The sequence below is a fragment of the Chiloscyllium plagiosum genome, unplaced genomic scaffold, assembly GCF_037043375.1.
Source record: "Chiloscyllium plagiosum isolate Xiang-an unplaced genomic scaffold, Cpla_swu_hap1 HiC_scaffold_3, whole genome shotgun sequence".
NCBI lineage: Eukaryota > Metazoa > Chordata > Chondrichthyes > Orectolobiformes > Hemiscylliidae > Chiloscyllium > Chiloscyllium plagiosum.
In genome coordinates this window covers 130,401,348-130,423,016 of record NW_028270141.1, presented here as the reverse complement: position 1 = coordinate 130,423,016, position 21,669 = coordinate 130,401,348, and the positions used below count along the sequence as shown (strand labels likewise).

General features: G+C 41.3%; 1 protein-coding gene across 4 annotated transcripts in view; it reads left to right on the top strand.

Annotated features, from left to right (window-relative positions):
• kif6 (kinesin family member 6) overlaps positions 1 to 21,669 on the top strand; it is a 570,521-nt gene that overhangs the window by 254,811 nt on the left and 294,041 nt on the right. For all 4 annotated transcript variants that reach the window (XM_043687249.2, XM_087983390.1, XM_087983396.1 and 1 more), the window contains 2 exons: positions 3,688 to 3,793; positions 5,847 to 5,988. In XM_043687249.2, the coding sequence (XP_043543184.2) occupies positions 3,688 to 3,793; positions 5,847 to 5,988 (248 nt within the window). The remainder of the gene's footprint in view (positions 1 to 3,687; positions 3,794 to 5,846; positions 5,989 to 21,669) is intronic.

Below are 21,669 nucleotides of genomic sequence, written 5' to 3'. Positions count from 1 at the left end.
CCACTGCAACTTTGATCACTTTGGCTCATTTCCCAATACAAAGTCCACTATTCATCTTTTGCCATCTTGAGTGCCTCAACTAAATCACGTCCACCACGCTTAGAGACATTCCATTCCAGATCCTAACTACTTGCCATGTGGAAAAGTTTTTTTCTCATATTCCATTTACTTCCTTTGCAAACCCTTTCAAAACTATGCCTCTCGTTCTCAATCCTTTTGTGAGTGGGAACTATAAGTCTACTATGTCCAGACCCCTCAGGATTCTAAAACCTCCTGTCAAATCATACAGAAATACGAAATAGGAACAAAAGTCGATCATTTGGCCCCTTGATCCTCCTCTAGTAAGATCATGGCTGAACTATCTGTATTTCAAATTCCATATTCTCATCATTCCTGATAATCTTTCATTCCTTCAACTAAATGTATAAATATTCAATGACCCGCACCTCCGCCTTCTGAGGCAGTGAGTTCCAAAGTCATATAACTGTCTGACAGGAAAATATTTCAATCGCGTGACCCCAATTTTACAGTAATGACGTCCTACTTCTGGACTGAACCACAAAAAGAAACATGTTTTCCACGTTCACCTTGTCAAGACTCTTCAGTCTTATACACTTAATTCAATTACGCCTCACTCTTCTAAATTCCAGTGGAGACAAGCCCATCCCATCCAGTGTTTCCCGCATAACTCATTCACTATTAATCTAGTAAACCTTCTGTGAACCGCCTCCAGTACATTTACAATCTACCTAAATAAGGAAATAAAAACTACACACAGTATTCGGGTATGTGGTCTCATAAATGCTCAGTACATTCTTACTTTAATGTTCAATTCCTCTTGTAATAAATTATAACAACCAATTAGCCAACTTGATTCCCTACTGTACCTGCATAGTAACCTTCGGTGACTAATGTACCAGAACACCTAAATCCTTCTGCACTTTGGAATTCTGAAATCATTCTGTTTAAGTCTGCTTTTCTATTCTTCTTGCCAAAGGGAACAGCTTTACATTTTTTCACGCTGTAAGACATCTGACAGAATTTTGTTCACTCACTTAGCCAATCTATATCCGTGTGCAACTTCCACAGGCCTTTTTCACAGCAGACTCCCTGTCTGTCTTGATATTGTCTGAATTTAGCTACTATGTCTTCAGTCCTCTCATCTAAGTCATTTAGGTAAAATAAAAATGTTGAGGCCCCAGTACAGTTCTCTCCAGCATTCTGTTTCTCACACCCTGCCAATCGGACAAAGATCCATTTGTATATGTTCCCTGTTTTCTTTTAGCTGGCCAATCTTCTATTTACTTTTGCTTTAATTTCTACAATAACCTTTGATGTGACACCTCATCAAATGCCTTCTGGAAAGCTCTCTTTTGGGTCCCCTTTATCCTCAGTGCATTTTACTCCTTCAAAGATTTGTTAGACATGATTTCCGTTTGATGAAACCAGGCTGCCTTTTCCTGATGACCTTGAGTTTTTCTGAGTGTACTCTTATGACACGGGATAAACTCTCCTGCCTAATTTAAAACCAGCAACACAGAAAAGATTTATCCCGTGCAGTAATCTATAAAAATTTGAGTGGTCAAGAACTATTTAAAGTAAAACTTAACAACTTTATTTCTTAAAGTATAACAGAGAATCATTAACGAACAACTATGTACAAGTCCTTCCTCTAATCTATCTGTTACCTTCCCTCTGTAATACTAGTCCGATAAAACTCCCAATTAAGAGTTACAACACAATACTTCTTATCTCAAAACCAGGCAGCTTTTGTTTCTTATATTTGGATCTTCCTGTGTCTTCTTTTCTTCTTAGGGATTCTGCTTCACAGGTTACTGATTGAAAAAGGTACTTTTAAGAGAGCTATTTTTCAGGCAGTCTGCTGGGCCTTCACAGTTCTCCCAACTGTTCAATTTTTCCCCGGTCTTATACCCCAGCTCATCGGATTGTGTCATTGGCTTTTAAGATTGTCAATATACTCAATTCAAACTTGATTGGAAATTGGTATTTTTGGGGGGAAATAATTTAAACTGATTGGCCTAATTTGAATATATTTTTGTCGTTTCCAGGCAGCCAGCTACCCCAGTAGTTGAAGCACATGTTACATTGTGTCTTATTGAGAACACTTGGTGCTGTCACTGCTAGCTTTTAACTCTGTTAAAAGGTATAGTTCACCCACATCTTCATAACAGTACAGCTATAATCTTTTCAATATTGCTGTTTTCTGTACTTTGTTTTCTACCTCCCTTTCTCCTTGAATAGAACAGTTATATTTACGATTTTCCAGGCTGATGGAATCTTTCCTGAATTTAGAGACTTTTGGAAAATTAACACCATTGCATCTTCTGCCTAATTAGCAACCTTGGCTGCATACTCCTTTCGGAAGATTTGGTTCCAGACTGATAGTGCCTTACAGTACACACTTGCAAGAGTATTGCTCATTGTGGTTGTTCACTGCGCTATCCATAACATTTCCCTTTACAGAATTTTGAACCTTGAAATGGACGAAGCCTGAAATCACACAACTCTTCAGTTGAGGAGACAAACAGAAGGTTCAAAATAGGGACGTGCTCTTGCTATAGAAGGAGGTGCTCAAGCATGGGGAAGCTTGAGAGGTTTGTCAGGATATCATTAATATCAGAGCTTACTTAATTCAGGTTTGTTACAAATGAGATGTTTTGATTCAAAATGAGTGGGATGGTATGGTGCTCCCTCTGAGCTCTGTGCGCTAACATATCTATTAAAGACTCAGTCTGGAACATGTAAACTCTTATGGACAATGAATAAACAGATCTTCTCAGAGGCTACACTATCACCACTGACAAATTGTTGCTCTATATCACCACTTCGCAACACTTTCTTGTTTTGTCATTAACAAAAGGCGTCTCACACATCTAACTTCAAATGCCAGTTATGTGCTACTCAGAAAATGCAAAGTTACTGAAAAAAGACATCCCAGTGAATCTTTCAGTGCTTTATATGGTGCAGCGTCCTGTCTCAGACCAAGTGATGCTCCCTTGTTTCGGATGAGGTGGATGCAGTCTGCTGAATTTCTGTGCTTGTAGTTTTGATGCATGTAGTGACTGTCCTTGTTGTGGAGGTGCTGTGTGGGTATCACTTGACGTTGCTGCATCTGAATCATTGCAGGAACAATGATCAGTTCAGAGTCAATCACGTAAATCATGCAGACCAGATTGGACAGGGATGGCGGATTTCCTTCCCTGCAGGGTATTTGTGATGTTCTGTCATAATTTGATAGCTTAATGGACTAGCTTTTATTTGTGATGTATTAATCAATTTAAATTCTCCCAGCATGGTCGGATTTGAACTTCTGTTTTTGGATCATTAATTTGGGTTGCTGATTTACTGATCTAGAATTATTGTAACTGTGCTGTAATTCTCTATTGTTTTAAATCATTTCGTACCAAGGTAGGATTAAGTTTTTGCTTCTTGTCTCTCAGATGTTGGCAAATCTGCCTCATCACTTGAGTGACCAGCAATAGCTGCAACTGCTCATGGAAATGACATGCAACATCATCCTGTCTTGCATTTTACAGGCAAGCAAAGGATTTTTTTAAACAAATAACTCAACATTTTCATTGACAAGTTGCAAAATTAATGAAGGCAAAGGGTGGGAGATAAACTATACTCAGGAGGTGGATTTTTAAAACATTTTGTTTGCTTCAGGTTGGAGGAACAGCTCAATATTTTTCTAGAAGATACTGACCCTGAGGCCTCACTTGATGTTGGGGCTGACATGAGGAAGATTCAGCACTGTTTCCAGCGATTGAAGGTCAGTGTGTATGTATTTTACATTACACCCTTTGAATCTAACTCTTAATACTCTTCTTAACTGGGCTGTAACATATGATAATAGGTTTTGAGCATTATTACAAGTTGGCCATTTGCAGTGAGTGACATCAATGTGTGGTAATTAGATTACTTACAGTGTGGAAACAGGCCCTTCGGCCCAACAAGTCCACACCGACCCTCTGAAGAGCAACCCACCCAGACCCATTCCCCTACACCGAAGACTACTGGCAATTTAGCATGGCCAATTCACCTAACCTGCACATTTTTAGACTGTGGAAGGAGGAAACCCACACAGACACAGGGAGAATGTACAAATTCCAGACAGACAGTTGCCTGAGGCGGGAATTGAACCCAGGTCTCTGTGAGGCAGCAGTGCTAACCACTGTGCCACCATGCCGCCTAATACAAAGTAATACCAAATTTTCCTAAATCATTGCTTCTTATATAAGTTTTATTAGGTGTCAATTTTATCAAAAATTTTGTATCCTTTTTTTAATAATCTTTTCTTTTTTACAAAGACCAATGTTTAGTACGGTGCATTGCCACAAGTACTTATATACCTCCTGTACCTTCTGCATGAAACTATTCTTTTCATCTGAAATATGTCAATTCTCTTGAAGGATGGCATCACAGCCAAACCTAATATTGCCTCATGAGACATTCTACACATGCTCACTTTCTAATGAGATTTCTGGAAGGTAGCAAAGAACAGGAACTCAAGTTGTTAACCTCCTCTCCATAGCCCAAGAACACAGAGGCTATCTTTAATATGTTTACCACTGTTCTGGCTAAAGTTACCTATATCAACCCAATGCCCAAAACTGGAACCTTCACAAGATGAATGGCTTGAGCCTACTGAGCCTGATGGGAAAATTTAAGCTCCTGGCTGGAAATCTCAGTGGACACATAGATTCCCTGCTCCAGGAGCCTGGGTTGAGGCTGACTCTAAAGGCCAGACATTAGAATCATAGAATCCCTACAATGTGGAGACAGGCCATTTGGCCCATCAAGTCTACACCAACCCTCTCAAGATCATCCAACCAAACCTATTCCTGTAACCTTGTATTTCTCATGGCCCATCTATCTTACCTACACATCCCTGGGCACTATGGGCAATTTAGAATGGCTAATCCACCTAACCCGCACATCTTTGGACTGTGGGAGGAAACCGGAGCACCCGGAGGAAACCCATTCAGGCACAGGGAGAATGTACAACCTCCACACAGGCAGTTACATGAGACTGGAATCAAACCCAGGTCTCTGGTGCTGTGATACAGCAGTGCTAACCACTGAGCCCCAAGCCCCCCTAATTGGCCAATTATTAATATTCTACTGGCTAGCTACCTGTTTAGACTGTGACTGTCCCTTAGCAGAGATTTGAATTTGCTTTCAATTTCATTCTTTAATACCAGTGAGTGCTGATAGCCTCACTTTCCTTTTTTACAGCAAAATATAGGCTCATGACATGTACGTTTATAAATGGGTTAAAGACACGTGGGAGTAAAACATCTTCGTTGAATTTCACTTCACTTTGACTTCAATGCTGCAAATTACATAAGAACTGTTAGAGCCCTTGCTTTTCATAATGGGTAGAATTAACTCAGTTCTATCACACCCAATCCTGTTATGAAGGTCTGGAAACTGCCCCCATTTTATAGGTATAGTCCATGCATATAATAAAACAGTTATTGCATTGTTATATGAATTGTGGCGATCAGAAGTTTACCAAGGATATGCTGTGATTTCTAACTACCTTTTGGCTCTCTGCAATATTACATGCTGTCAACAGTTTATCAATTGTACCACAGATCACATTTGATTGGGACGATATGTCATGGCACACAAGTAGTGTTCAACCCATGCCAATGTGCAATTTGTAAAATTCTGACAGAGTCAGAAGCTAGTGAAATACCAACATCTCCATGTCTGGAGAATAGAAAAATATGTAAAATAATTTCTCCTTGGAATGCATTGTTAATCTTTAACACATGTGATATCATTAGAATGCTTACGTACCTCTTTTCCTGTGCCAGTGTTTAGTGAGGGACCTGAAACAATGTAGACCAGATGGTCGGATAGAAAATGGACCCTTGTCCCCAGATCCAAATGGAGATGATATCATTAACACAGAGATGAAATTACGAGAAATTTTGCAGCAACGAGATAATGAAATAAGTATCCTTTTACGTTTATATTCAGTTTCTCAAACTAAAGGTTCAAAAAGACAGGCCACCAAGGAAATCCTGAGGATGGGGGGGAAGGGTAGCAATAGAAACAAAACTGGACAAATGCTGATATGACCAGACTGACAGGTCCACTTCCACTCTGTAAGGTATCAGGCACAGCTCTGATGATGAGTATGGGACCCCCTAAACCTTCACTCCCCTTTTCCTCCTACCTTTATAATCGACTCAGCCATCTCTTTGGCTGTTTCAAAGCTTCAATAGATGTCTCATCTTCATGATTAGCAGCATGGCTTTAGTGGGCTCAGCTCAAGAGAGCTTGTTGACAGAGTTCTTCAGTATAGTTGCATTAAAAACTCTTAGTTGACTTCCAAATGTACTCATTGACATAACTCAACAGGATTGCTTTATACAGCTGTGCAATGGAATCTCACAAATGCTTGGCTCACTTCCAAACCCAGAAAAGAATTCTGCTAATCAGTAGTTGTTTTTACAGCTGTCAATGGAAATTAGAGTTTGCTTATTTTGACGGGCGTGTGAACAGTTAAGAGGATAATAGTTTTTATGTGGGTTGACAAGTAATGTTTTTTTTATTTTGATGCTTTAGTACAAGTGGACAATAGTTTTTAAGTCAATTTCAAATAATTTTTAATTGAGTGATGAGATTCTCAAAGACTTCCTAACTTTGTTAGAGGGCTCCTGAATTCTATATCCAGTGGATTGGAGTGAGTCACTTGGTGATTGTATGAGAATAGTGGGTTAAGGAGTCCAAGTGGAGGATGAAGGTGGGAGGAAAAGGGGAGTGTGGAAGTGAAAATGAACGGGCCGCATATTTATCTCTAGAACTATGCCTGATATCATTTTAAATGGATGTGGGCCTTTAACCTAGTCACATCAGCATTGGTCCAGTTTTATTTCTGCTGAGTCGAGCATGTCTCTACTTCCTGACCATTAAGACTTGGCAAGCATAACTGGCTAGGAAGAGGTTTTAGAGTTATCCTTCTTGCCTCCATGAGAAAATAAAGCCTCATGACTTCGTGTTTTCTGCAAATATGGTCTGGATATACAAGGACTTACTGCAGTTGTCCATGATCAAGACTGAAGTTACCTTCAAATCAAAAACAGAAGTTACTGGAAAAGCTCAGCAGGTCTGGCAGCATCTGTGAAGAGAAATCAAAGTTAATATTTCGGATCTGGTGACTCTTCCTCAGTTCTGACAGTTTCAGTGTAAGAGATTAACTGGAGAATCTGAGTGAGAGAAGTGGTAGACATGAGTGAAACCAGTCTGGAGAGGGAAGATATACATCCGGGCTGAGGCTTGAAGCCTGCATTTAACTCGAAGTTGGAAAGGCACATGCCAGTCAGCAGCTTGCAATCTGTGCACACTGAGTTTGAGAAGTGAATGAAAAACAGAGGTATCATAGAAAAGTCATAAGTAGATTGTTTGGTGTGTATCTACTGTAAAAGTCAGTTTGCAAATAGCTTGACTATTTAATTACTTTTAGGAAAAGTGTGTAATTAGCTAAATTATAGAAAAATGTTAAAGCTAATGTAATGTTGGCCCTTATTTCAAGGGGTTTGGAATGGAAGAGTTGGGAAGAGTTGCAAGTGTACAATGTGCCATGAGACCACAGCTGGAGTACTGACAGTGTTGTTGGTGTCCTTATTTAAGAAAATACATTATTTCATTGGAGGCAGTTCAGAGATGATCCCTGGTATGGGGGTGATTGTCTTTTGAGCACAGGTTGGGATTCTACTAATTAAAATTTAAAAGAATGAGAGGTGATCTCACTGAAACATATAGGATTCTTAAGGAGTTTGACAAGGCAAATGCTCATATTTCCACTCATGGGAGAGTTTCGGACCAGAGGGCATAGTCTCTGAATAAAGGGATGGCAATTTAAAACTGAGATGAGAGCAATTTCTTCTCTCAAATGGTGTGTGTCTTTGGAATTTCTTACCCTAGAGAGCTGTGGTGTAGATTTCCTGTGTATGTTTAAGGATAGATTCTTGATCAGTTGGGGATATCAAGGATGACAAGAGAAAAGGCAGGAAAGTGAATGTAAGGAATGTCAGATCAGCTGTAATCCCATTAAATGGCAGAGCAGGCTCACAGGGCCAAAGAGCAGACTTTTGTTCATATTTCTGGTGAACTTATGGTCTTCACGTTACTCTTAATCATCTACCTTACAGGAACAGGAGAAGGAGTTGATTAGTAACGAAGTATTCTACTTTCTAGTCTTCAGTTCATAGTTAATAGCCCAAAAGTAAGTGTAAAGCATGGCAGGTCAGCTCAGCTATGTGGAATGAACATTATTTTTTGTGCTATGTCGAGAGTCATGGATGCTTTACGTGATCTAGATGAATGCATGCTAACTGCAGAAAATTGAGCTACAGGTTTGGAAGATTGGTCTTTGAAGCTGAGAATTATATGGATGGCATATTTTAGAAGGTGGCCACACTGCAGGTTAGAAGCAGAGAGGAATTGGTTGACTGCAGATAGTGTGGAAGTATCAGGCAGGCACTGTAAGTGACCCTTGAGTGTATGTTGCCTTTTTAGTTTGGATACTGGTGGGGGCAATAGTTTATCAGTGGAGTTTAGCAAGAGTCATCTATTCTGTATTGAGCAGTTACAAAGCTCCAGTCAGAACTACAAAACACACAAACTCATTGTTGTCTGCAATCCAGCAAGGAGATTTTATTCTGTAACTGTGTACTCTGTAAAAACTCAAAACCTGTCTGAAGAAGCTGATGAACCTGGCTGATGATTCACTTCTTAAAGGGACACTGTCACTACATAACATACATCAACTATAATATATAACACCATATCTAACTGAACATTTTGATATTGATTTCTGCATTGATGGTATGCCAAATATATTATTTCATCATTTAAAATGAAATTTGGAAGCAGTCTTGATCACACAGGATCATGATCCAAGCATTCAAAAGTGATCACAGCTTGTTAAATTTGTGTATGTGGACATATAAGCATCAAATGCAGCTTCCTCCAGGTGATGATGTAAATAATATTTGCGCAAGAACTTCCCTGACCCGTTACATTCCAATTGGCATTCTGTTATTCCTTCTTACTATTCTTTGGCACCTCTATGCATGTCTGTCAGCGTGACCAATCCTGAGGAAAATGAAGAGCTTTTCAGCCCCTCAAGCCTGTTCCACCATTCAGTGAGAACATGGCTGATCTGTGGCCTAACTCCATATATCTTCCTTTGGCCCATATCCCTTAATAACTTTGCAAAAAAAAAAAACAACTGATCCTGCATCCACTGTCACTTGTGGAAGAAAGCGCCAAACATCTACCATCCTTTGTGTGGAGAAATGCTATTTAGCATCTCTCCTCATTGGTATGACCCTAATTCTCAGACTATATCCCCTAGTTCTACATTCTTCAAAATAGGTGAAAGTAGTTTTTCTTTATCTATCCTGTCTTCTCCTGTTAATATAGAGTCATTGAGGTGTATAGCATGGAAACAGACCCTTCGGTCCAACTCATCCATGCCGACCAGATATCCCAACCCCATCTAGTCCCACCTGCCAGCATCCGGACCATATCCCTCCAAGCCCTTCCTATTCATATACCCATCCAGATGCCTTGTAAATGCTATAATTGTACCAGCTTCCACCACGTCCTCTGGCAGCTCATTCCATACATGCACCATCCTCTGTGTGAAAAAGTTGCTCCTTGGGTCCCTTTTATATCTTTCCTCTCTCACCCTAAACCTATGCCCTCTATTTCTGGACTCCCCCACCCCAGGGAAAAATCTTTGTCCATTTATCTTATGATTTTATAAACCTCTATAAGGTCACCCCTCAGTCTCCGACAATCCAGGGAAAACAACCTCAACCTATTCAGCCTCTCCCTATAGCTCAAGTCCTCCAACCCTGGCAACATCCTTGTCAATCTTTTCAGAACCCTTTTAAGTTTCACAACATCCTTCTGATAGGAAGAAGACGAGAAATTGCACACAATATTCCAAAAGTGGCCAAAGCAATGTCCTGTACAGCTTCAACGTGACCTCCCAACTACTGTACTCAATGCACTGACCAATAAAAGAAAGAATACCAAACACCTTTTTCACTATCCTATCCACCTACAACTCTACTTTCATGGAACTATGAACTTGCACTCCAAAGTCACTTTATTCAGCAATAGTCCCCGGGACCTTACCATTCAGCGTAATATCTTGAAGACTTCAATCTGATCACCCCTTAACCTTCTAAATTTGTGAAAAAAACCCACTAATTTGAATAATCCCTCCCTGAAGTCAAAGTATTGTTCTTGTAAACCTATATTGTACTCCCTCCAAGGACAATACATCTTTCCCAAGATCTATATGCACAGTTTGCCCATTCCCACAGTCTACCAATATCCCTTTGTAATTTTATGTACATTGTCTACAATGTCACCTAACTTCATGTCATCAGCAAATTTGAATATGTGACTTTCTGTGCCATTATCGAAGTTGTTAATAAATAATGTGAATAATATTGGCCCTAACACAGATAATCTTTGGACAGTACTAGTCACATTCTCCCAATTTCAGTACCCACCATTTCTGTTAGCTGCCACCAAGCCAATTTCCCAGTCATGTCAGTAATTTGAACGGTGATCAGCATAACTTCTGATTCTAGCTGGTCATTCTCCATTCAGTAGTGCGGAGGAGATGGGGTCATGAAAAACGGAAGGCTTGAGAGGAGGGGGTTAGCAGCGAAAATGGTGCTCAGGTGAGGAGGAAGGAAAGGAGAGTGTGGGGGGAGGGTAGGGGAAGGAGTGGAGGCAGAGATAAAATGGGAGCAAAGAGGGAGAGAAAAAGGGAAAGTGAGAGGAGATTAAAGGGTAAAGCGAGGAGAAAGGGGTTGATAAACAGGCAACAGTTGGGGATGAGAGCAGACAGTGGAGGAGGAAAGTGGCTGGAGATTGGAATAAGAAGGAGGAGGAATGGTGGAGGATGGGAAGGTGGGAAGCATGGAGAGGAGATGGAGGACCAGTGGGAAAGGAAGCAGAGTAGGCAGGAAGAGAGGAGAGGTGAAAAGGGGAAGGAGTGTAATATATGAAAAAAACAAACTACATTAAATTAAAACTAATCATAATAATTATAACTATTGTAATTAATACCTGTAATGATCCCTGTATCATTTGGCAATGTTAAACTAACAAACACTTGGTGCTGGGATTTAGAAGGCTGAGAAATTGCTGGCAACTTTTATTTAAGTTTAATTGCTGGTCGTTTGATTTCCAGTGACTTCAGCTGAATGCTGCTGAGCACTTTAAAGAAAAATAAATGTTTGCGATTGATATGTTTGGAGTGCTGTGCACTTTCATTTCAGGATCATAGTTTTTAAAAGATCACCATTCAATATCAAATAATGACTGATTGAACACTTTGCAGTGCAGTTTGAACACATTAGAATGCATCATCCTGAATGACTATAATCAGGTGTTGTGCAGTATACATTTAGGGATGTTCAAGGTACCATGAGTGGCTCAGTGCATAGTGGAAGGCCAGCAGTGAAAGAAGATATGATAATTGGAACAGGTAATCGTTTCTATTGCAGACTCGACTCGCTGCTCCTTGGATGCTGCCTGAACTGCTGTGCTCTTCCAGCACCACTAATCCAGAATCTGGTTTCCAGTATCCGCAGTCATTGTTTTTACCTCCAGGATGCTATGTTGCTTCTCTGTTGTCAGGGTCAATGATGTCACTGAGCAACTGCAGGGCATTCTTTTGGGGTCAGGGTGACCATCCATAGATGGTCCACATTGGCACCAGTGACATTGATAGAAAAAAAGAGATGTAGTTCTGAAAAAAATTTAGAAAGTCAGGAAAGAGATAAGAAAGACAGGACTTTGAAGGTCACATACTAGTAAAAGAGGATTGTTTGAATGAACAAGTGGCCTGAGAAATGCTGTAGGTAGGAGAGCTTTAGACATTTCGGGTATTGGGGTTGGTTCTGGGGCAAGTGAGACTTTTATGAGGAACATGGGTTTCACCGTAGCAGGACTGGGACTAAATCTCTTGAGGGAAGATCTGTCTCAACTCTTGGAGAAGATTCAAACTAACTTGTCAGAGGAATGGAAACCAAGAGGGAATTCAGACTGAATAAAAAGAAGATATTCATGGAATTAGGAAAGGCAGCAGAAATGATTGTCAGTATCAAGTACACAGAATAATATTAAAAAGACTGAATTAAAGACACTCCATCTGAATTCCCTTTTGCAACAATTAGACAATAGATAGACAATAGGTGCAGGAGTAGGCCTTTCTGCCCTTCAAGCCTGTACCACTATTCAATATGATCATGGCTGATCATCCTTAATCAGTATCTTGTTCCTGCCTTATTTCGATAACCCTTGATTCCACTATCCTTGAGAGCTCTATCCAACTCTTTCTTAAATGAATCCAGAGACTGGGCCTCCACTGCCTTCTGGGGCAGAGCATTCCACACAGCCACCACTCTCTGGGTGAAGAGGTTTCTCCTCATCTCTGACCTGAATGGTCTACCCCGTATTTTTAAGCTGTGTCCTCTGGTTCGGCACTCACCCATCAGCGGAAACATGTTTCCTGCCTCCAGAGTGTCCAATCCTTTAATAATCTTATGTCTCAATCAGATCCCCTCTCAGTCTTCTAAACTCAAGGGTATAAAAGCCCAGTTGCTCCAATCTTTCAAAGATAGTCCCGCCATTTTAGGAATTGACCTCGTGAACCTACGCTGCACTCCCTCAATAGCCAGAATGTCTTTCCTCAAATTTGGAGACCAGAACTGCACACAATACTCCAGGTGTGGTCTCACCAGGGCCCTGTACAGCTGCAGAAGCACCTCTTTGCTTCTATACTCAATCCCTCTTGTTATGAAGGCCAGCATGCTATTAGCCTTCTTCACTACCTGCTGTACCTGCATGCTTACCTTCATTGACTGGTGTACAAGAACACCCAGATCTCTTTGTACTGTCCCTTTACGTAAATTGATTCCATTGAGGTAGTAATCTGCCTTCCTGTTCTTGCCACCAAAGTGGATAACCATACATTTATCCACATTAAACTGCACCTGCCATGTATCTGACCACTCACCTAACCTGTCCAGGTCACCCTGTAATCTCCTAACATCCTCCTCACCATCAGGCCCAGGGGACTTATCAACCTTCAGACCTAACAGTCTCTCCAACACCAATTCCTGGCAAATATAAATTTGCTTAAGTTCAGGTCCTTCAGCCACTGTTACCTCAGGGAGATTGCTTGTGTCTTCCCCAGTGAACACAGATCTGAAGTAGCAATTCAATTCTTCTGCCATTTCTTTGTTCCCTGTAATATATTCCCCTGTTTCTGTCTTCAAGGGCCCAATTTTAGTCTTAACCATTTTTTTGCCTTTCACATACCTAAAAAAGCTTTTACTATCCTCCTTTATATTTAATGACACAAATAGCGATAAATGGGTATGACCTAATTGCCATTACCGAAATGTCGGTGCAGGGTGATCAAGGCTTGGATCTGAATACATAAGGTCTCTTAATATTTAGGAAGGACAAACAAGAAGGAAGAAAGCATAAATTTAGAAATTAGAGGTGGCTGTAACATGGGTGATGTAGCAAGTGTGGGTGACTTAAACTTGATTAAATCTAAATCTAATGTCAAAGACAGAAGTGGGAAGTTGAGTGTGGACCCTGTGGAGATTGGAGAGGTGCTAAACGAACATTTCTCATCGATTTTTATTCAAGGAGAATATTGTAGGGCAGAAAAATTAAGTTACGAGATATTAGACTAGAAAAGATCAAGGTTAGTTACAAACAGGTGTTATCAATTCTAGAAGGATGGAAAGTAGACAAGCTCCTTGGGCCGGATGGGATTTATCCGAGGATTTGCTGGGAAGCTAGGGAGGAGATAGCAGAGCCTTTGGCTTTGATATTTGAGTCGTCATTGTCTACAGGTTTAGTACCAGAAGACTGAAGGATTGCAAATGTTGTGGCCTTGTTCAAGAATGGCATAGAGATGACCCACGTAATTATAAACCAGTGAGTCTTTCTTCTGTTGTAGGAAAGGTTTTGAAAAGGATGATAAGAGATAAGATTTATAATCATCTAGCAAGCAACAATTTGATTTCAGATAGTCAACATGGTTTTGTTAAGGGCAGGTCGTGTCTCACAAACCTTGAGGTTTTTGAGAAGGTGACCAAGCATGTAGATGAGGGTAGGGCATATATATGATGTATATATGGACTTCAGTAAAGCCTTTGATAAAGTTCCACATGGTAGGCTGTTGGAGAAAATGCAGAGGCATGGAATTGAGAGTGATTTAGCAGTTTAGATTAGAAACTGGCTTTCTGAAAAGAGGCAGTGAGTGGTGGTTGATGGAAAATATTCAGCCTGGAGTCCGATTACTAGTGGTGTGCCACAAGGATTTGTTTTGGGACCACTGCTGTTTGTCATTTTTATAAATGACTAAGATGCAGCCATAGGTGGATGGGTTAGTAAGTTTGCAGATGACACTAAAGTCGGTGGAGTGGTGGACAGTGTGGAAGAATGTTGCAGGTTGCAGGGGGACTTGGGTAAACAGCAGAATTGGGCTGAGAGTTGGCAAATGGAGTTGAATGCAGCTAAATGTGAGGTGATTCACTTTGGGAAGAATAACAGGAAGGCAGATTACTGGGTCAATGGAAATATTCTTGGTAGTGTGGATGTGCAGAGGGATCTTGGAGTCCATGTACATAGATCCCTGAAGATGCCACCTAGGTGGATAGTGCTGTTAAGAAGGCCTATGCTGTGTTAGGTTTCATTCGTAGAGGGATTGAGTTCCGGAGCCGCAATATCATGCTGCAACTATACAAAGTGCTAGCTCGGCCACACTTGGAATATTGTGTACAGTTCTGGTTCCCATATTTCGGGAAGGATATGGAAGCATTGGAAAAAGTGCAGAGGAGATTTACCAGGTTGTTGCCTGGTCTGTAGGGAAGGTCTTATGAGGAAAGGCTGAGAGACTTGAATCTGTTCTCATTGGAAAGAAGAAGGCTAAGAGGGGATTTGATAGAGACATACAAGATGATCAGAGGATTAGATAGGGTCGACAGTGAAAGTCTTTTTCCTCGGAAGATGATGGCAGCTTGTACGAGGGGGCATAACTACAAATTGAGGGGTGATAGTTTAAGACAGATGTCAGAGGCAGGTTCTTTACACAGAGAGTGGTAAGGGCATGGAATGCCCTGCCAGTACCTGCCAATGTAGTCAACTCAGCCACATTAGGGAGATTTAAACAATCCTTAGGTAAGCACATGGATGATGATGGGATAGTGTAGGGGGACGAGCTGAGAATAGTTCACAGGTCGGCGCAACATTGAGGGTCAAAAGGCCTGTTCTGTGATGTATGTTCTAGGACCAATGCTGTCGAGGACAGAATCTGTGCAAACAGTTTTCTACCGTGTTGAGGAATGAATGAGGCCACAAGAAAGGGCTAGTTCATAATCTTTGTGTAAAATAACCTTGAAGAAAGAATGATAGTGAGATGGAATTGTCTTGTTATGCTTGAAAACAATGTAATTCAATCTGAAACTAGGATTTGAATCCAGCAAAGGAAAATATGTAGGTATGAGGGGCAAATTGGCTGTAGTGAATTCAGTAAATATATTAAATGGTATGATGGTGGACATACAATGTTCATGTTTAAAGAAATAATCTATGGTTTGTATCAAAATTGTATTCACTTAAGGCACAAAAACCAATAGGAAAGTGAATCAACTGTGCCAATAAAGGAAGTTGAAGATTGTATTACTTCAAAGGAACGGGCTTATAAAGTTGCCAAAAAAGTAGTAAGCCTGACTTTTGGGAGCATTTTGGAATTTTAGTAAAGGAGGACTAGGAAACTTATAAAGAAATGAAGAATCAATGTGGCTGTGAACTAGCAAGCAATGTAAAAATAGACTGTGTGTTTCTATGGTTATGTAAAAAGGAAAAGATTAGCAAAGAAAAATGTGGATCCATTACAGGCAGAAGCAGGAGAATTTATAATCAGAATAAAAAATGGAAAAGAAGCAAAGTAATTAGAATCATAGAATAATAGAAAATGTAGAGCAGAGAGAGGCCATTTCTGTCTTCATAAAGGAAGAAACATGGCAAAGTTAATTAAGATCCAAGGGAACTAAATGAGGAACTAAAAGAACTTAATATAGATAAAAACATGGTTATTGAAACATAAATGAGACTGAAAGTTGATAAGTCCTGCACCTGATGATGTTACCTCAGTGAATTGAGGAAGGTGGCTGTCGAGTTAGTGGATCCATTTATTTTTACCTTTCAAAATAGTGTTGATTCTGGAGTGGTGCATGCAGATTAGTAGGTTGTAAATGTAGCCCAACTATTTTAGTTTTGTTCACTTGAGGGACATTACTATCGTTGCCACACACTCCTCATTCCTCCTCACTGATAGCCGTGATGGAGGGAATGGGGAAGAGGTTTTGCACTCCTTTAACCTCCCTCCTCCCACCCTCAAAATGAGATAGTGGGGGGAAGAGGAGGTAAGAGGGCTTCGTTTTTGTTACTTTGTAAACAGAACTGTGATAATTCCAGTCTGTGGTGATATTGGATGATTAAAATGGAATGAAAATGACTGTTGCTGACTGGGTCAGCATTTATTGCCCATCCCTAGTAACCCTTAAGAAGGTAGTCATGAGCTGCCTTCCTGAACCACTGCAATTCATGTGCTGTAGGTAGACCCACAATGTCACTAGGGAGGGCTTTCCAGGATTTGCCCTCCCAGTTCTCGAATTCCCAATCAGTAGAAATAGTTTATTATAATCTACTCTGTCTACTTTTATTAATGTCTTGAAGACTTCTATAGGTTCACCCCTTACCCTTCTAAATGTTAGGGAAGATAAGCTGAATTTGCATAATCTCTCCTCATAACTTAACTCCTAAAGTTCAGATATCATTCTTGTAAGCCGACCTCTTACTCCCTCCAAGACCAATATATCCTTCCTAAGGTGAGGTGCCCAGGTCTGCTCACAGTACTTCAATTGGGGTCTAATCAGACCTTTGTATAACTGCAGCATAATTTCTGTGTCCTTATACTCCAGTCATAAAGGCCAACATTCCATTAGCCTTCTTGATTATTTTCTGTGCCTACTCGTGGCATTTCAGAAATCTATGGACCTGAACCCCCAAGTCTCTTTGGACAAACACTGGATTTAACAATGCCATCTAGAGAGTACCCCGATCTACCCTTCCTCGGTTCAAAATGGATAACCTCATGTTTGTTTACATTGAAATCCATCTGCCTCAGTTTTGCCCATTCACTTAGTCTATCAATATATAATTTTATGTCATCAACGACAATATCTACTGTATTGTGTAACTTTGTGTCATCAGCATATTTGAATATCAACTTTCTATGTCGTTATTCAAGTTATTCATAAATAATGTGAATACACTTGGGATTTCTGGAGATTATTGACTCAGCATTATTGCAAATGCTGGAAAAGCACAGCAGGTCAGGCAGCATCCGAGGAGCAGGAGAGTCGACATTTTGGGTATAGGCCCTTCAACAGGGATGTAGGCACAGGCCCAAGGGGGCTGAGACATAAATAGGAGGGGGGGGAGGTTGCTGGGAGGGATGTTAGCTTGGAAGGCAATAGGTAGATGCAGGTGGGTGGTGATGGTGATAGATTGGAGCAGATAGGTGGGAAGGAAGATGGTTGGTGGGAGAAGTTGAAGAGGGCAGTGCCAAGTTGGAGGGTTGGATCTGGGATTAGGTGGGGATAGGGGAAATGAGGAAACTGGTGAAATTGACATTGATGCCGTGTAGTTAGAGTGTCCCTCGGCAGAAGATGAGGCGTTTTTCCTCCAGGAGATAGGTGGTTAGGATTTGGTGGTGGAGGAGGCCGAGGACTTGAATGTCCTTGACGGAGTGGGAGAGGAGTTGAAGCCCCACCTTATCCCAGATCCAACCCTTCAACTTGGCACTGCCCTCTAGAACCTCTCCCACCTATCCATCTTCCTTCCCACCTATCCGCTCCACCCTCTGCTCTGACCTATCACCGTTACCCCCAACCTGTATTCACCTATCGCCTTCCAAGCAACCTTCTCCCCAGCCCCACCCCCTCCTATTTATCTCTCAGCTCCCTTGTGCCACCTCACTTCAAAGGGCTTATTCCTGAAACATTGACTCTCCTGCTCCTTGGATGCTGCCTGACCTGCTGTGGTTTTTCAGCGCCACACATTTCGACTCTGATCTCCAGAATCTGCAGTCCTCACTTTCTCCTCGTCGTTATTATAAACGCTTCAGCCTTATCTTTTCCAATGATGTGCTAGGCTCTCCCATCATTGAGAATGGAAATATTTGTGGAACCTTGTCTTCTATGAGTTGTTTAATTGTCCACTACAGTTTATGACTAGATGTGGCAGGACTACAGAGCTTCGATCTGTTCGATTGGTTGTGGGATTGCTTAGCTGTGTCCAAGACTCATTGCTTATGCTGTTTGGCGTGCAAATAGTCCTGCTTTGTAGCTTCACCAGATTGCCATCTCATTTTTAGGCATGCCTGATGCTGCTCTTGGCGTGTGCTCTTGCACTCTTCATTGCGCAGAGTTGATTCTCTGATGGTAGAGTGGATATGCTGATTCTTGAGATTGCACATTTTGTTGGAGTATATTTTTCCCTGCTGCTGTTAGTCAACAGCACCTTTTGAATGCCCAATCTCAAGTTACTCGAACTGTCCAAAGTCTGTCTCATTTAACACAAGGATGGTGTTACACAACATGATGAAGGATATTCTCAATGTGAAGCTAAAAATCACACAACACCAGGTTATAGTCCAACAGGTTTAATTGGAAGCACAAGCTTTCAGAGCGCTGCTCCTTCATCACCTGATGACCTAAAGAGAGAGCTCAGAAGAGCCAGGAGGAGGCATGAGAAGTTGTTGCCGGATAGAATCAGGGTAAACCCTAAGGTTTTCTATAGGTATTTAAGGAATAAAAGAATGACGAGAGTAAGATTAGGGTCAATCAAGGATAGTAGTGGGAAGTTGTGTGTGGAGTCAGAGGAGATAGGGGAAGCACTAAATGAATATTTTTTGACAGTATTCACTCTAGAAAACGACAATGTTATCGAGGAGAATACTGAGATACAGGCTACTAGACTAGCTGGGATTGTGGTTCACAAGGAAGAGGTATTAGAAATCCTGCAGAGTGTGAAAATAGATAAGTCACCTGGGCCAGATGGGATTTACTCTAGGATCCTCTGGGAAGCCAGGGAGGAGATTGCCGAGCCTTTGACATTGATCTTTAAATCGTCATTGTCTAGAGGAATAGTGCCAGAAGACTGGAGGATAGCAAATATGGTTCCCCTGTTCAAGAAGGGGAGGAGTGACAACCCTGGTAATTAGAGACCAGTGAGCCTTACTTCAGTTGTTGGTAAAGTGTTGGGAAAGGTTATAAGAGATAGGATTTATAATCATCTGGAAAAGAATAATTTGATTAGGGATAGTCAGCATGGTTTTGTGAAGGATAGGTCGTGCTTCACAAACCTTATTGAATTCTTTGAGAAGGTGACCAAACAGGTAGATGAGAGTAAACCGGTTGATGTGGATTTCAGCAAAGCATTCAATAAGGTTCCCCACATTAGGCTATTGTACAAAATGCGGAGGAATGGGATTGTGGGAGATATAGCAGTTTGGATCAGTAATTGGCTTGCTGAAAGAAGACAGAGGGTGGTGGTTGATGGGAAATGTTCATCCTGGAGTCCAGTTACCAGTGGTGTGCCGCAAGGGCCGGTGTTGGATCCACTGCTGTTCGTCATTTTTATAAATGACCTGGATGAGGGCGTAGAAGGGTGGGATAGTAAATTCGCAGATGACACTAAAGTCGGTGGAGTTGTGGATAGTGACGAAGGATGTTGTAGGTTACAGAGAGACATAGATAAGCTGCAGAGCTGGGCTGAGAGGTGGCAAATGGAGTTTAATGCGGACACGTGTGCGGTGATTCACTTTGGTCTGAGTAACCGGAATGCAAAGTACTGGGCTAATGGTAAGATTCTTGGTAAGTGTAGATGAGCAGAGAGATCTCGGTGTCCATGTACACAGATCCTTGAAAATTGCCACCCAGATTGACAGGGTTGTTAAGAAGGCACACAGTGTTTTAGTTTTTATTAATAGAGGGATCGAGTTCCAGAGCCATGAGGTTATGCTGCAGCTGTACAAAACTCTGGTGTGGCTGCACTTTGGAGTATTGTGTACAATTCTGGTCACCGCATTATAAGAAGAATGTGGAAGCTTTGGAAAGGGTGCAGAGGAGATTTACTAGGATGTTGCCTGGTATGGAGAGAAGGTCTTACGAGGAAAGGCTGAGGGACTTGAGGCTATCTTTGTTAGAAGAAGGTTGGAAGGTGGCTTAATAGAGACATATAAGATAATCAGACGGTTAGATAGGGTGGACAGGGAGAGCTTTTTTCCAAGTATGGGGACGGCGAGCACGAGGGGGTTTTAAATTGAGGGATGATAGATATAGGACAGATGTCAGAGGTAGTTTCTTTACTCAGAGAGTAGTAAGCGTATGGAATGCTTTGCCTGCAACGGTAGTAGATTCACCAACTTTGAGTGCATTCAAGTCGTTATTGGACAAACATATGGACGTACATGGAATAGTGTAGGTTAGATGGGCTTCAGATTGGTATGACTGGTTAGCGTAACATCGAGGGCCGAAGGGCCTGTACTGCGCTGTAATGTTCTATGTTCTATGTTCAACATGGAGGAGCACTGCATCACCAACCAAGGGAGGTTAATACGTATTAATCAGTGGGAGGATTCCTTGCCCATGTTAACCTGATGCCATGAGACTTCACGATGTCTGGTGTCAATGTTGAGAACTACAAGACTACACCCTCCCGACTGTATACCACTCTGCTGTCATCTCTGCTGGGCCTGTCCTGCCAATGGAACAGGGGCAAATTCAGGGATAGTGATTGTGGTGTCTGGGATATTGTCTGTAAGGTATGATTCTGTCGGACTGTGACTTGTTTAGTATGTGAGACATCCCCTATGTGTTAATAAGGAGAACACACAGGGTGGATGGGGCATTGTTTGCTGTTGTCGTTTCTGATGCTGAATTTGATGTCATGTAATTCATCTGGTTTCATTTTGTTTTCGAGATCTTGAGTGAGTGTAACAATTGAGTGGCTTGCTAGCTATTTCAGAAAGCATTTGAAAGTTGGCCACATTCAAAGGGGTTTCAAGGGGATTTTGACAGACTGTGTAGCCAAGAACATATAGGTGGAATATAGTATGGAGGAGAAAGTGAGGTCTGCAGATGCTGGAGATCAAAGTTGAAACTTTATTGCTGGAACAGCACAGCAGGTCAGGCAGCATCCAGGGAACAGGAGATTCGACGTTTCGGGCACAGGCCCTTCTTCAGGAATATAGTATGGATAAGAGTGAGGACAAAGGTGCAGAATATTACTTAAGTAGAGGAGATTCGGAAGTGTTGATGTTCAAAATGATCACATTGTGCTTCATAAGACAGTGAATGCGAGCATGCAGGTGCTGTAAATACTTAAGTGGACTAATTGTATTCTGGCCTCTGACTGCTAAAATGAAGAAATCTTGGTTACGTTTCCTAGAACTTTAGCTAGATTATACTTGGATTATTGTGTTCTGTTTCTGGTTAGGTTTGCCAG